Source organism: Condylura cristata, unplaced genomic scaffold, assembly GCF_000260355.1.
Source record: "Condylura cristata isolate star-nosed mole 26May11 unplaced genomic scaffold, ConCri1.0 scaffold00028, whole genome shotgun sequence".
Taxonomy (NCBI): Eukaryota; Metazoa; Chordata; class Mammalia; order Eulipotyphla; family Talpidae; genus Condylura; species Condylura cristata.
The window spans coordinates 24,476,917-24,487,943 of NW_004567129.1; the positions used below are offsets into that span (position 1 = coordinate 24,476,917).

Consider the following 11,027-nt stretch of genomic DNA (forward strand, 5'->3'; position numbering starts at 1 on the left):
GAATGGGACCCAAGGTGAGTTTAGGTGACAGCCACATTAAAAAACACACAATTGGAAGTTGCAGGCTCCTGTCTGATCCTGAGGGAAGTGGGGTCAGGGTGGGGCTTTCTGGGGGTGTGGGGGGGCCGGGTGGCCCCCTCAGAGACCTCTGTCACATGTCTGGGTCCTCCCACCCCACCCAAGATAAACTGGGTCCCTGAGGTGGGTTGTTCCTTCCTTGCTGGGCTTTCTGCGATTTTACCAGCAAGCATGGGGGCAGAAGGCTCCTCGGGCAGCTTCCTGAGGACCTGGGGTCTCTACTTGGACTCCGAGGAGAGCTCAAGGAAGGCCTCTCATCTTTCTCTCATCCCCGTGGCCCTGCACCGCCACCCACCTGCCTGGTGGCCTCTGGGAGCCCTCAGGGTTCCAATCAAGCAGAAGGCACAGCAGGGTGAGCCCTGGGCTCCTGCGCAGGACAGCTGGCCAGCTGCGCCAGCCTGGACCCCCATGCTGAAGGTTAAGGCCCCGTGGTGGGGGAGCTCAGTGCTGTTTCCTCGCTGAGGCTGTGGCCTCTGGGGCTTCCTACTCTCCTCAGCCAGTTTCTACACAAAGAGAGGAAAGGGTGGGGTGAGGGGGCCTGGGGAGGGGGTGTACAGCTGTGGGGGAGGGTGGTGCCTGCTCACGTTGTTGTGGAAGCCCTGCTTGGCTGGGATGGGACCCCACAATGGCCGAGCACTGCATTCCCCGGGGCTGCAAGCCAGTACCCCCAGGAAAGACATGGGGACCAACGGGTGCCAGCCCAGCCCAAACCCAAGGGGCACAGCGCCTCGGTCCCTTGCTTTCGTGGCCATCAGCTGTGCCCTGCCCAGGTTGGTTTCCTGAGTTTCTGCTTCTCCAAAGAGGAGAGGGCTGATCTCGGGTACCCCTGCCCCTGTGAGCAGTGTGTGGTGAAGGCAGCGTCCATCCAAAGCAGCTTGCTTGCCCACCCGGCTGGTCTTCAGGTCGCGCACCCGCTCCCTCCATGCCTAGTCTGCAGCCTATGGAAGCAGGTGCCCTTCCCCACCAGGAGCAGCTGCACCTTCCCACCCCCTCCCTGCCCTCCCCAGCATGGCCTCCAGGGCTGCCTTGCCCTGCCCTCTCCCGGCTGCCCCTCCCAGGGCCTTCTTTCCAAAGGCCACTGGGAAGGACCCCACCGCCACGCTGGGAACAGGTCACTTTTGTGTGGGACGCAAATGCCCTAACCATACATGGTCTCCCCCACCCTCTCCCGCGTGCACACCCCCCCCCCCCACACACACGCATGGCTGTAAGCTCCAGCCCAACCCTCTCAGGAAGGAGGCACACTCACCGGCCATACGGTTTAATCAGTGCAGATTATTTACAGGAAGAAACGTATAGGGTGGACACTGACCTCCCTCCACCCTTTGCTGGCTCTCAGGTTCTGAGGACCAAGGGGGAGGAAGCTGCTGGACCCGCACTGGGTGTAGCCCCTGAGGGGGCCTCCGCCCAGGGGCCTCAGAGACTGGCTGGCAGGTCCTCTTTCTGCTCAGGGTTCCGGGGAGATGGGGTGGGGGGGATCAGGGCCGGCTGTACAGTACCATTTCCCACAGCAGCCTCGCCTCCCACTTACTTTGGGCAGGAAAAGAGGGAGGAAGTGTCTCTGCCCTCACAGTTGAGCCGAGAGGAGGGAAGTCTCCATGGCCCGGCAGCAGTGGGCTCCTTTGGGGGTTCCACAGCCCCATCCCATAGTCCGTGTGGGGGGTGAGAGCCTGGCCTCTGCCCACTGTGTCCCCCCCTCCCTGGGGGCAGGGGGAGGAAGGGAGGAGCCCCTACACTGTGGGCACCCACAGCCCCCCAGGAGAGAGCCAGGACACTGGCAGGCTGGTGGGGTTCTGAGGATGCCGGTGTGGGTGCGAGAGGATGGGCAGAGGCCGGGAAGAGCCCAGGTGGGTCAAAGCTCAGCGAGGAGAAAGAAGACGGGGCTGAGGCTCTGCTGGGGGCAGGCTGTCCCTACCCTTGGGGGAGGGGCCTTGGCAGACCCCCTTTGGTCCTTGGTAAGGCAGGCCCAGGGCCCCTTCTCCAGAGAGGGAAGGAGGTGTGGGCTCAAGGGGTATGCAGGAGAGGGGCCGCTGGCCCCTCCGCTGGCTGGGCTGGCATGGGGTTCGTAGGCACAAGAAGCTGGGTTGGAGGGCTGTCAGAGGTGGGCTGGGAGAGACCCAGCTGACATGGGCTCACAGCCAGCGGACCACCTCCCCCGCCCAGGCCCCTCCAGCACGGGGTTGCCCCTGGGCGAAGCACTGGCTAAGGCAAGAGAGACTCAGGGGGGTGAGGCCCCACCTGTCTCCCAAGCCAGCAGAACCCCGACAGGGGGAAGAACCTTGACAACCCTCCGGCCGCTTTTCCAACTGGGCCTGGGTCCTCTCTGGCTGTGGCCAGGCCAGGGTGGGTGGGGGGCCTAATTCCCTGTGTGGAGCAGAACTGCCTTTAGCAAGCTCTACCCTGTCCTGAGGGACCACCCCGGTCAGCAAAGTGGGAACAACGCTCAGTTAGTGTGCAAAAGAGAAAGATACCGGGCATAAATAAACAATGGGAATGGGGGCAGGACTGACGGGGGATGCTGGGGGCCTGAAGGGGCCCCCACTGGGGCTGAGAGAGGTGCCCCAGGAGCCATCTCAGAGCCACAGGTGCCACCAGCCTGGCCCTTAGCACCGTGAGGAGCAGGAGGGCGCGGGTCAGACCCACTCCTGCAGGGAGCGCTTGCAGTAGAGGAGCGTGCGGGGCGCACCCTTGCGTTGCATCTGCACCAGGGCATAGGTGAGGCCCAGGGTGCACAGCAGCAGCAGCAGAGGAGGCACCAGCACCATCACCATATTCACAGTCCGAGTCACCTCCTCCATTTGCACCACCACGCGACTGTCCCCGTCCTTGCCGCCGGCCCCTGCCCCAAAGTCCCCCTCCCCTCCACCAGGGCCGGGCTCCACTTCGTTTCCCTCGTTGCCCTCTGCCCCCGGCTCTGCACCCCCGTTGGGGTTGAAAGGAGGTCGGGCCACGTCGGGCCAGCGGGACCCTGGGTCCAGGTATTCTTGGCAGCCCATGAAGTCCCGCAGGATGGACTTGGGGTAGCCAGGCTCCATTCGCAGGCGCTCGTTGTCAAACTTCCAGTATTTGGTGCCTTTGTAGAAGTAGGTATAGGCTGAGGGGGCAAGCAGGCCAGAGTGGTGTCAGGCCCTCCTGCAGGGACCCCGCTTTTAATAGACCCTTTCTCCCTCACTCGAAGACCTGAGCATTTTCAAAGGTGCCTCTTCCCAGCTTACAGGGCCGAGACCGGGCTTGGAGCAGGCGGGGTAGGTAGGGTGAAGGGCATGACTGGACCCTGGTCTCCCGGACACTGACACTGTCTGAGGCCGGGGCGGTAGGGTCCTCCAGCATGGGAGCTGAGGCTGCAGCCAGGGGAGCGTGCTGCTGTCTGAGGGCCCGCTCCACCCCACACCAGAGACCAGGGTCTCGCTCAAGGCCACAGAGCCCTGCCGCAGGGGACCTGGAGGGGAGCCCCACACTGGCTTGGCCTGGCACTCTGGACTTGGGCAAGTGGCCACGGCCCATCAGCATCAGGAAGGGCCAGGCTGAAACTGCAGGTTGAGTCTGCGCCACTGGGCACGAGACCACAGCGGCCACAGACACCCCCAAACGCAGGCAGAGCTCACAGGGTCTCCCTGTTAGCCCTGAGAAGCAGAGCTAATGACAGGCTTGTGGAGACCCTGCTGGGAAAAAAGTGACAGCTCCCTGCCGCTGGGTGTAATGACAGAGATGGGGCGTCCCTGCCAGGTGGAAGTAGGTGCTCTGGGAGGACTGTCGCGCCCCTCTGGCCCAAAGAGCCCTGCGGGCTGACCAGGGTGACTGGATGCTTTGGGGAGAGGGCCCAAAGCTCTGGACACAACCCAGCTCTGGGCTGGCCTCCTGGCTCCACACGCCCTGGCTGTGGGAATGGGGCGCTTGACGTAAACTCTCTGGCCTAGTGCGTCATCTGGGAAAAAGGACAGTGACGATGCAAGGGCAGGAGAGTCGTGTTCTGGGAGCTGCCCGGCCAGGCCCTGACACAGCTGTGTCGCCATGTATCCAGGTGACCTTGGGTGAAGCCCTGCGCCTGCATGGGAGTGGGGTGGCGAGTCTGGGAGGGGCTGGCTCTAGTACCTGCATCGTTGCTCAGGAAGGCCCCTTTGGGGGAGACGGGGACGCCCTGCCAGACACTGATGGGCTTGGGGTAGCCGGGGTCTCCACGCTGCGTTTCCTCGTTGAAGCGCCAGTACCTGCGACCAAAGCACCAGGTGGTGGGCCCGCGGGACCTGGAGCTATTCCACACAGGCCATGGGCTCTGCTAGGGTATGCCCTGTAGGGGCAGGGGCGCTCGCTCACCTGTCCTCTTGGAAGAAGAAGGTGTGACCTGTGGGCTCCCACCAGATGGCTGTGTCGATGCGGTCATAGGGGATGCCCAAGCCATAGCTGGTCAGTGGCTGTGGGTAGCCGGGCTCCAGGTTTGCTTCCCGGAAGAGCCAGTATCGATCACCTGCAGGGAGAGCAGACGGTGGGGTGAGGGCAGGCTGGGGGGTTCACGGAGGCTAGTCTAGGCCCACAGATCCACTCACACCCGCTTGCACGCACAGAGTTCTTGTGTAGGAAAAGGAAAGAGGGGCGCTCTACCTGACCTCTGAGTCTGGGGGCTGCTTCTCTGGGCCATGCCTTAGCCTAGGGCTCTCCACTTTTATTGTGGGCCCCGTCCTGTCCTTAGGGAGTGCCTGGACAGTCTCTCAAGCTGAGGCGCTGGAGACACAGCTGCCTTGGAAACTCTCCCAGGGGGCAGCCCCTGGGGTGGAGGGGTGGGGGTTTGGCATCACTGCAGACAGACCACAGAAAATCCTGCCCCAGAGCAGGCTGGGGAACCCCTTGCAGAGGGGCTATGGGAGGCAAGGAGGGAGGAAATGATAGGGAGTCCTTGGGATGCAGAAGAGGGAGGTAACTCTAGCTCCCAGTTCCCCAGTTTCTAGCTGCCTGCCTCACCCCTGCCTTGCTTCCAGGAAGACCACTCCCCAGAACAAACCCCAGTGGGCAGCTGGACACACCATGCAACCCAGCCCTCCTCCTCCTCCCTGACCCAGCTGGGTCAGAGGTCAGGGCAGGAAGGCTGCCTAGCCCTACCACTGACCCCAGCTCACCTTTGAAAAAGACGAAACGCCCATCCTGGCGCTCATAGGCAGCACTGATGTCGCTTGGCAGTCCACGCCAGAAGTGCCCGATGGGCATGGGGTAGTTGTCCAGGACCCGGTTGTGCCGGACCCTCCAGAACCAGCGGCCCTGGGGAGGGCGCGTGCGTGAGTGGGCGGAGCATGCACACTGCTTGGGCCTGACCCGGCTGGCACAACCCACCCCTTTCCGGGTCAGGGAGGGCCGGGAGCCCCCCGATCCTGGGAGGCGGCTTAGGACACCAGGCAGTGGTAGGAGGAAGCCCTGGGCAATGGGGGCACAGACCCAGGCTGGCTGGTGACCCTGGGCCAGTCTCCCATCCCGCAGGCTGGCTGTTTCTGTCTGGGGTTTGATGGCTCCCCTGGGATGCTCAGCAATGAAAGGATGGAGGGGGGGCTGAACAGCCTCGGGGAGCAGGGCTCTGGGAGGGGGGGGGTGGTTCCCCTGCTCTGAGGCTGGGCAAAGTGGCTGGGGTGGGCAGGGGCCAGACCTTGAACACGAACATCTCCCCACGAAGCATGGCCACCGTGTCGAAGTCCCCGTCACAGATGTTGGGTCCATACTGGTCAGGCCGCTCTGTGGCCCGGGGCTGGACCGGAGGGCCTGGTTTGGGTGGCCGCTCTGGCCTCCCTCCTGGGGGTGGTGGCTGGGGCGGCCGGGGAGGCCGATGGTCTGGCCGGCCTGGCCTCCGGGGTGTCACTGTGGGAAGGGGCCGGGTGGGCTGTGGCTGACCATCTGGGGTGCCTGCAGGGCAAGGGGGGAAGAGGGAAGTGAGGGAGCTGCCCTGGACCAAGCCAGGATACCAGGTTCTTCTTCTCAGAACCCCACAATTCTGGAGCCCTTCGCCTGGAGGAGCCCGGCCAGTGAAAGACCCCATCTTTCTACAGCAGGCCTCCCCAAACCCCAGGAGACCCACCCTCCACCACACACACTCCACACCAGGCTCTGGCCTCTCGCCCGAGGCTGCCCCTGCCTCCACTTCCAGGGACACCTTCAGCCCGCTCTCTTGGGGTGCGGGAAGCAGCAGGCACACTCGGGGAAAGAACAGGGTGCAGTGTCTGCAGGGCCCAGGTTTGTGGGGATACGGGGACTGAGCGTCCGTGACGTGGGCTTGGTGTGGGCACTGAGTGCAGGCAGGCCCTGGCCCTCGGAGTCACCACTGGAGGCTTTCTTGGGTGTGGGACGGGAGGCACATGCCCCACGGCCACTGGCAAGCAATAAACAACCACACGGGGTGGGGGCTTGGGGCCCCGGAGCCCCCTTGATGGAAAAGAGTATCGGTGAGGCTGAGGAGGGAAGGAGGTTAGTGAGGGGCCCTGGGACCACCTGTCTGCTTGAGGGCCCCAGCTTGCAACCCCCCGAGGGTGAGCACCGGACCCTGAGGGTGACCAGCCCTGGGGTTGAGTTCTAGCACCTTCTTCCATTCACTGAGTGACAGGGACAAGTCACCAATCCTCTCGGGCCTCAGTTTTCTCTTCCACACAACGGGGAGAGCAGTAGTGTCAGGGGGTGGAGGCATGCAGGGACCGCAGGACTCCCGGGCTCCCCCCTCACCGTAGAGCTGCTGGATACCCCTGAGGTCGTCCTCGGGCAGCTGGAAGTTGTCAGTGTCCATCCACTGGTAGAACGGAGCCATGATGGCGCTGGGGTTGCTCGAGTGCTCCAGCCCCAGCGCATGGCCCAGCTCATGCACGGCCACCAGGAAGAGGCTGTTCCCTGCAGTGCGGGCGACAGCGCAGGGTCAGTGCTGGCCTGTCTGGGACGGGCCACCCCTGGCCCTGGGCTGAGGCTTCCAGCGCCTGCCCTCACTTCATGCTGAGGCCTGAGCTGCTCTCACTTCTGGGCTTCCAACCCTCCCAGCTGAGAAATGGGGTCCACGATCCCTCCACTTCTCTACCTCCCCCAAATGGTGCAAGGACAGGCCGACAGCAAGTGCGAGCACTCCAGAGGACCGGCCAGGGGCAGCCCGGCCCTTGCCCTGGCCGGCTGTTCTCACCATGCAGGTCAGTGCTGGAGAAGGTCCAGGGCTCATCCGCATCGAAATGGGTATCTCCACCCAGACCAGGGCCGGGGAAGTAGGCGTGGGCCAGAAAGCCGCCCGTGCCGTCGAATGGCGAGCTGTCGCCGTGGAAGCCAGAGGCAAAGAGGACCATGATGTCGGCCTCCTTCTGCCGCCGCAGCCGGATGTCCTCATAGGGCACCTCTTGGAAGGCCAGGGGCGTGGCCTGCTCCCACACACGGAAGGCCCTGCGCACGGCCTCCAGGGAGTGGTACCAGCCCAGCTTCTCTGTGTAGTTCTGGATGCTGCAGGGGTGGGGGGACACTGCAGTGAAATCGGGGCCCGGCCCGGGGCTGCTGTCCACTGGAGGACCTCCACGGGGATGGGGACAGGGATGCCCGGCTCCCAGGAAGCCCAGTCACATCAGATCCCTTTCACAGACGCGCCGGTCGCTACCAGCCGTTTGCTCCCTTTGATGTGAATTTGGAAAAGAGATGTGAAAAGAATCCTTATCAAGAGGCACAGCGAGATCTTTTCACTGAGATACAATGGCTGGTACTTGTTTCAAAAATATCTGGGACTGAGGAAAAATGGACAGGGGTAGAAATGAAAGGATGGGCGGAGAGTCAGATGTCAAAACGGTGTAGCAGGCACGTTCGTGGGGTCATTGTGTGACTCGCTTTCCTTTCGATACGTTTGAGATTTTCAGTGGCATGTTAGGTATTTGTTTAAAAAGTTTTCCTTGGAATAAAAGAGAACATGTCAAAGCCTGCTGTTCATTAGGATGGCACTAAAATAAGGTTGCTCGGTGACAAACAAGCTTAGTCTAAGAAAGAAAAACATAAAGTAAATCAGAGTACAGCAGCAGGCAGCCGAGAGAAAGATCTAGAAAGTGGCTGAGGTTTGGGAAACCAAGCATTAGGTTGAATGTTGGGCTCCAGGGTCCAGCTGACCTGAGCCCAAGACCTGTGTGACCCTAAGCAAGTGACTTCGTCTCTCTGAACTTTAGGTCTTCATTTACAAATGGGGCAAAAGGGGGTACGCTTTACATCCTGGTGTCCCCTTGAGGACCGAGCAAACTGCCTATGGAGAACACATGCCACCGAGCTTGCACACGAGCAAAGAGCTGAGGCCTGTTATTAACCAGATAAATCAGATTACGCTTCTGTGTGCTGGGCAGGTCTCCACGAAGGCTGCTGGGTCATGAATTCTCCGGGGCCTGGAGTCTAAGTGACGGGAGCTCTTCCTCGGTGTGGGGGGCTGGGGCAGGAGAGGGAGCCCCTGGGGACTACTGCATGGCTGGAGGCTTAGTAGTGTTTCTCACCCAAGGAAGCACTCAGCAGAATGGAAGAAAGTGCCAGAACCAGGCGGACTTGCTGCTGCTCACCTGACTGAGGCCTCAATTCATGCAGCCAGTCTTACCCCAACTGTCCAGCGCAGAAAGACCCATGCCCTGAGCGGGGAACTCACCCACCTGGGCAGGTGAAGAGGGCCCTGGGCTGCAGCAGGAGGGAGGGGAGAGGGGAGGAGGGCCAGGGCAGAAGTGGCCCCAAGGGGCCAGACTTTCTCTGGAGATGGCCTTAGTGTGCAGGCAGTCTGGGCAGTGTGGAGTCAGTCTATGCCGGGCACCCAGGGTGGGCTGCTGGGAAGCCTGAGGCCTCAGCCCAGGGCGGGAGAGGGGCCAGTTGACAAAGAAGCTGTGGGCGTGGGGGGGCGGGGTGGCACCCTGGGTCACCAGTCCCTACCTGAAAGTCAGGTGGTGGTTGTTCCACTTTCTCCCAGTGAGGGCATAGCGCTTCCGCCGCCTGCGCAGATTGGCTTTGACGTGCACCCCAAACTGGTCTGGCACCCCACAGCGGGGCCGCTTCATCCACCTGGGTCACAGACATGGTGGGGTAAGCACAGAGCCTTCCCTCCTATCTGCCTCTTCCAGGCAGTCCTCCAGCTTCCAGGCCCCGCCCACCCCCAGCTGCCCTATGTCTCCGCCCACCCCCGGCCTCCAGGGGCCCTATGTATGGGCGTGGTGGGGAGCAGAAGACTACATTTTGATGCCCTCATCAGGAAAATGGGTCCAATGATCTGGGTACCCAGAAGTGGCTCCACAGAGGCAAACCCTTTTCGTCAGCGGTGCCCGGAAGGGCAGTGGCACTCCTAGGCCCTTGTCCTTGACACATTACACTCTGTGCGTGCTCATCAAGGACGGGGATTCGGGCCAGCTCGGTTTCACCGGGATGTCCGGTCCAGGTCATGTGTGATGTGCCCCCCGGCCCCTTTTCTTGCCTGTGGCAGGCATCACTAATCAATCCTGTGCTCCTGCGCTCAGGACCTTTCTCAGCACGAGGCTCTAGGCAGCCACTCCAGCCTAGAGATTTGTCATCTCTTTTCGGGAAACTCCCTATGCCGAGCCCTTGTCACAGGAGACCAGAAGAGGGCAGGGGCCGGGGGGCTTGGGGCGGGCAGCGCAGGGACTCACGCCTTGGTCTCTTCATCAAGCACACCCGTGACCGGGATCCCATAGAAGCGCTGCATCTCCGCGAGGGCCGAGGCCAGGATCTGGGCTGAGCGCATGGTGGACATGTGGCGGCTGGGCTGGGGCAGGTAGCCATAGAGCCGAAGCCAGTTCTGCAAGGGAGACCGCGGCCCAGTAAGCAGTCCTGGCACCGCTGGCTCCAGACACAGCCTGCACGGCCACTGCTCGCCACCTCCCACCGCGGTGGCCGTGAGCCCGGTGCCACTCTCCGGCCTCTGCCTCCCACGTCTGTGCTCACACAAGAGCCAGAACAACAGGCCTGCACCGTCCGGTTCGACCAGGTTTCTGCTTCAAGCCCTCCAAAAGCATCCCATCTCTGAGGGAAAGCCCAGTTTTACGGCAGCCATCAGGTCCCCAGTGATGCTCCCCCTCAGCTCACACCTGCTGTCTGGCCCAGACAAGCACTGCTGTGCCTGCTGCTGGAATGCTCTTCCCCAACATCTGTAAGGCGCACACCCTTGTATTCGTCAGGTCTCGGCTTCAGCGTCACCTTCTTGGAGAGCTGTTTTCTGAAAACCCTCCAGACGGATCACTGGGGACCCTAAATGGCTCAGAAACACCCGAGGCCTCCCCAAGTAGGAAAACCAATCCCTTTACTGCTGCCCCAAAGACCCCAACCTCTGGAAGGAGAGCCAAGGGATTCGGGCAGCCTGCCCAGGCCTGAGTCGGGGGACAGGCCTGAAGTCCAGTCCCTGCTCTGCCACAAATGCTTTGTTCTCTTTCATCTGAGTTTCCTCGTCACTAGACAGTGACTAGAGGGGCTGCAGAGGGAGAGATCTGGGAGACAGTCCTGGCAAGCATCCAGCACCCACCTACCCTCCGCTAGGCCTGTCAGCTGGGGGCTGGAGAAGACCACGGTGAAGGTGTCCTGACCTCCCAGACTTGCAACCTCCTGGGGAGACAGGTGCACCCAGAGTGAGGAATTCACAACTGCGAGCATGACCGTCGCGTTGGGGGATGGGACCCCCAATGCACCCAGCTGTGTTGTGGTAAGAAAGGTGACTGTCCTGCTTGCTACCTGCTGTTCCCAAAACCTCTAAGGCCTGCTCTCTGAAGGCTTCTGGAAGGTGTGGGCTGCATGTCAAGGACCTGGAGGCAGGATGGTGGCCTGGCCCTGGGGTGATTGTGGACTGCCAGCCATGTGTCAGCTGATAGGGTCCCGCCCACATCTGTCCGCCACCACTGTCCCAGCTAAGCCCCCAGGCTCTTGCAACCTAGTGTAGCGCACACGCACTTTCTCTTTCTCTCTCTCTCTCTCTCTCTCTCTCTCTCTCACACACA

The 11,027-nt window shown here is 62.0% G+C and overlaps 1 protein-coding gene across 1 annotated transcript in view; it reads right to left on the minus strand.

Moving 5' to 3' along the window:
• Positions 1-1,323: 1,323 nt before the first annotated feature.
• The window catches only part of MMP15 (matrix metallopeptidase 15 (membrane-inserted)), an 18,099-nt gene continuing 8,395 nt past the window's right edge, over positions 1,324-11,027 (minus strand). The window contains exons 2-10 of the mRNA XM_004690521.2: positions 9,690-9,838; positions 8,962-9,090; positions 7,214-7,521; positions 6,772-6,933; positions 5,708-5,961; positions 5,190-5,328; positions 4,393-4,543; positions 4,171-4,286; positions 1,324-3,172 (exon numbers count right to left, since the gene is read on the minus strand). Of these exons, the coding sequence (XP_004690578.1) occupies positions 2,712-3,172; positions 4,171-4,286; positions 4,393-4,543; positions 5,190-5,328; positions 5,708-5,961; positions 6,772-6,933; positions 7,214-7,521; positions 8,962-9,090; positions 9,690-9,838 (1,869 nt within the window). The 3' untranslated portion in view covers positions 1,324-2,711. The remainder of the gene's footprint in view (positions 3,173-4,170; positions 4,287-4,392; positions 4,544-5,189; positions 5,329-5,707; positions 5,962-6,771; positions 6,934-7,213; positions 7,522-8,961; positions 9,091-9,689; positions 9,839-11,027) is intronic.